Genomic DNA, 2,769 nt, shown 5'->3' with positions numbered 1-2,769 from the left:
TAGATTACTTTTTCTAGTGGTTTGAACAAAGTAGTAAAACGTTACTCAGAAAAAATGTTAATAATCCTTTTTTAGATGTGAGAGTTCCAGTCTCGTGTCTCGTAAAGCTTTAATAAATCACTTATAACTCATGAAGCGATGAGTTATAACTAGTTAACTCAGAGAGCGGCAACAACTCAATAGCGCAACTCAACACAGTGTTACCCAGGCCTAGCACAAATAACGGCAGGCAGAAACCTTATTAGTGGCAGGCCTTACTGAAGATCAAGTGCGCAGGTGCAGATGTCAATTTAATTGACATCTAAAAAAAACAGTAGTTTTAGCGTAATTCTTTATAAAGCGTGGCGCATCTGACCTCTCATGACCCCAAACACTCGGCAACGCTTCCTAGGCGGTACCAAAATCGATACTGTCAAGCCATGCTGCCAAACTGCCACAAAAGTAGCAAATCTCAATCAAAGCAATAAGTACACCGCCCTTTGTCCAGAAATGTATGTTATTTAAACCGAAAATTAGTAGACAAATAGAGAACTTATAAGTGTCATAGTTCGCTTTGGTATTAAACGAATCGCAAGCCAAGTCCAAAAACAAATAGAGAATGTGTTTAAGCACAAAAAAATTATGGAACTGGAAATGCGCGAAAATTTTTGAATGACGCGCCGTCGCAGAGACCGGAACCACCATGACGTTTTGTATTGGAAATTGCCGAAATTCAGAGCGTGAAAAGTGGTGGAAAAGGGCATTTTCTCGAAAAATCTTTAGGAAAAATGTTGTTTGTTATGAGATTTTGTATAAGGTGAGCACAGTTTTGATTGCGAAAACAATAATGCTGGTAGAAGCTCGCGTTGTATAGAAGTACTGTAATTTTAGCAGTAATAAGTGATGGAAAACTGCACTTTCACGAAAAAGTCCACTAAGAAAAGTGGTTGGAGCAGGGATTTTCTATAAGATGAGCACATTGTTAATAGCGCACAGCGGAGCCTGATGTTCTTGAAAATTACCGAACTTCCTGGGATGAGAACTATTCAGAGCTCAAAAAACGCAAACATAACTGCGATTTTTCGGCCATTATGGCAAGGCGATAAAACCGCTAGGGCTTCGCTAGAGACCCCAATGCAATAAGTGCATAACCTCCAACCTACCAGTCGAAGGCCTACTATAGGTTAATTAGCTGATGTTATTCCCATTCCGGTCCATCTGTGCTTGCCCATTTAAAAACATAGGATTTCACATGGGGACTGATCAAGTGCATATGAAACAGCTTCGGTTTACTTACCTATTCTACATAAACAAAGCAAGTAAAGGCAAACAACACTAACAGCACAAACTTGCCAGTTAAGCACCAGAATGAACCAAATCGACCGATTTTTGCGTCAGAACGTGAAAGTCGAAAGTTTAAGGGGGCGCAAATGGCATGGCAACGCGTTTGACGTGGCCCCCCATCTGGCCGCTGACCCCCCAATGTGGGACTTACCGCTGTAATCGGCTGGACATGATGCGGAATGGTAAGGGTGGCAATGATGGAATCGGCCTCCGAATGGCTGCGGGTTCTTTTCCTGGACATTGCGTGGCCGATGTAGTTCGGTTCTGCAATCGCGTTGGCTTGTATGTCTGCAATTGCAAGCAGGCTGATGATGTGGGCACTTTCAGTGATGTAACCCCCCCTTTCTAACCTCACTAACGTGCTCAAACGCCGTATGGGGCTTACCTAGCATTGAGAACGTCCTGTTTAGGCTACGGAAGGAAATTGTCCCACTAGTCACCACAAACTGATTAAAACGATCGTACGGCACACTACAATACGTTGGCACTTTCTGTCTAGAAACCCCCTTCGGACGACGACCCGGCCTGTATACTTTAGTAGGCTTCAATGAAAATGACGAGCTTGGAACTGCACCACAACAGGCCATGCCCTAAGTGGAATGGAAATATTCCAGTGTCGGCTCGTCCGCCTACTTATTGCGCATTTTTCCCAGGTTCCTGCCCCAGCCAGGCTTCCCACATTCCGCCCCCTAGTGAATACCACAGGGGGCAAACTCCTTGCAACCCCCATAGGAAAATTGAGGCTAATTGTGGAGTTTTTCCTCCATAAACTCCGGCCCACCACTGGCGACAAGAGCGGACAAACGCGCAATGTGAAAATTAGCAGGTCATTGATGACGACGTTGAGTCATTGGTACGGTACCTAATGCCCAAGGAACCATTAGGTCATTAATGGCGTCATCATTGGGGTGCCGCAAATTGTTTATATTCCGCAACCCCTACAGTTGGCAATGTGGCAACACCCAACCCGCTCCTATCGATTGGAGCCACGTCGTGTGACGTCGAATCAGGCCACTGGATTTGCATTAGCTGATTGGTCATCAAACAGCCGATCGCAAATGATGCACTTCAGTCGAGTAAAGTCCCAAGATAGTCGGTCAACAAGCTTATTAGCATTATTTTGAAATTTGTTCGTTTCGATGCGTCATTTGCCAGTTCCACGCATTAATCGACTTTTATCTAGTGGCGGAGAATTAAATTTCGCGCTCATGCGATGGAGCATTCGATAAACTGTCCATAAAGTTGGCTGCTTTCGCCAAACTAAATGGCGAACTGGAATATATAATATTCTGTCTTCTATCTACTGCTGTAAGCTGGATATCTGCATAGTCACTTGTGGTCAAGGGCGGATCCAGGGGGGGTGGGGTCATCAGCGTTCTTGCTTATTTTGCCTCCGAGAAATGAGCAAAAACGGGAGGGAAAACGTGAAATTTTGGCATAATCTTG

The 2,769-nt window shown here is 44.5% G+C and overlaps 1 protein-coding gene across 2 annotated transcripts in view; it reads right to left on the bottom strand.

Moving 5' to 3' along the window:
- Positions 1-2,133, bottom strand: part of LOC109542398 (choline-phosphate cytidylyltransferase A) — an 11,243-nt gene extending 9,110 nt beyond the window's left edge. For both annotated transcript variants that reach the window (XM_019911611.2, XM_019911612.2), the window contains exons 1-2: positions 1,709-2,133; positions 1,475-1,611 (exon numbers count right to left, since the gene is read on the bottom strand). In XM_019911611.2, the coding sequence (XP_019767170.2) occupies positions 1,475-1,611; positions 1,709-1,910 (339 nt within the window). In that variant the 5' untranslated portion in view covers positions 1,911-2,133. The remainder of the gene's footprint in view (positions 1-1,474; positions 1,612-1,708) is intronic.
- Between the last annotated feature and the right edge of the window lie 636 nt (positions 2,134-2,769).

The sequence above is a fragment of the Dendroctonus ponderosae genome, unplaced genomic scaffold (genome assembly GCF_020466585.1).
Source record: "Dendroctonus ponderosae isolate FM_Combo_2020 unplaced genomic scaffold, Dpon_F_20191213v2 Dpon_F_20191213_11, whole genome shotgun sequence".
NCBI classification, from domain to species: Eukaryota; Metazoa; Arthropoda; class Insecta; order Coleoptera; family Curculionidae; genus Dendroctonus; species Dendroctonus ponderosae.
Note: the sequence above shows the minus strand (reverse complement) of the source record. Positions and strands in the feature narration are given on the sequence as shown.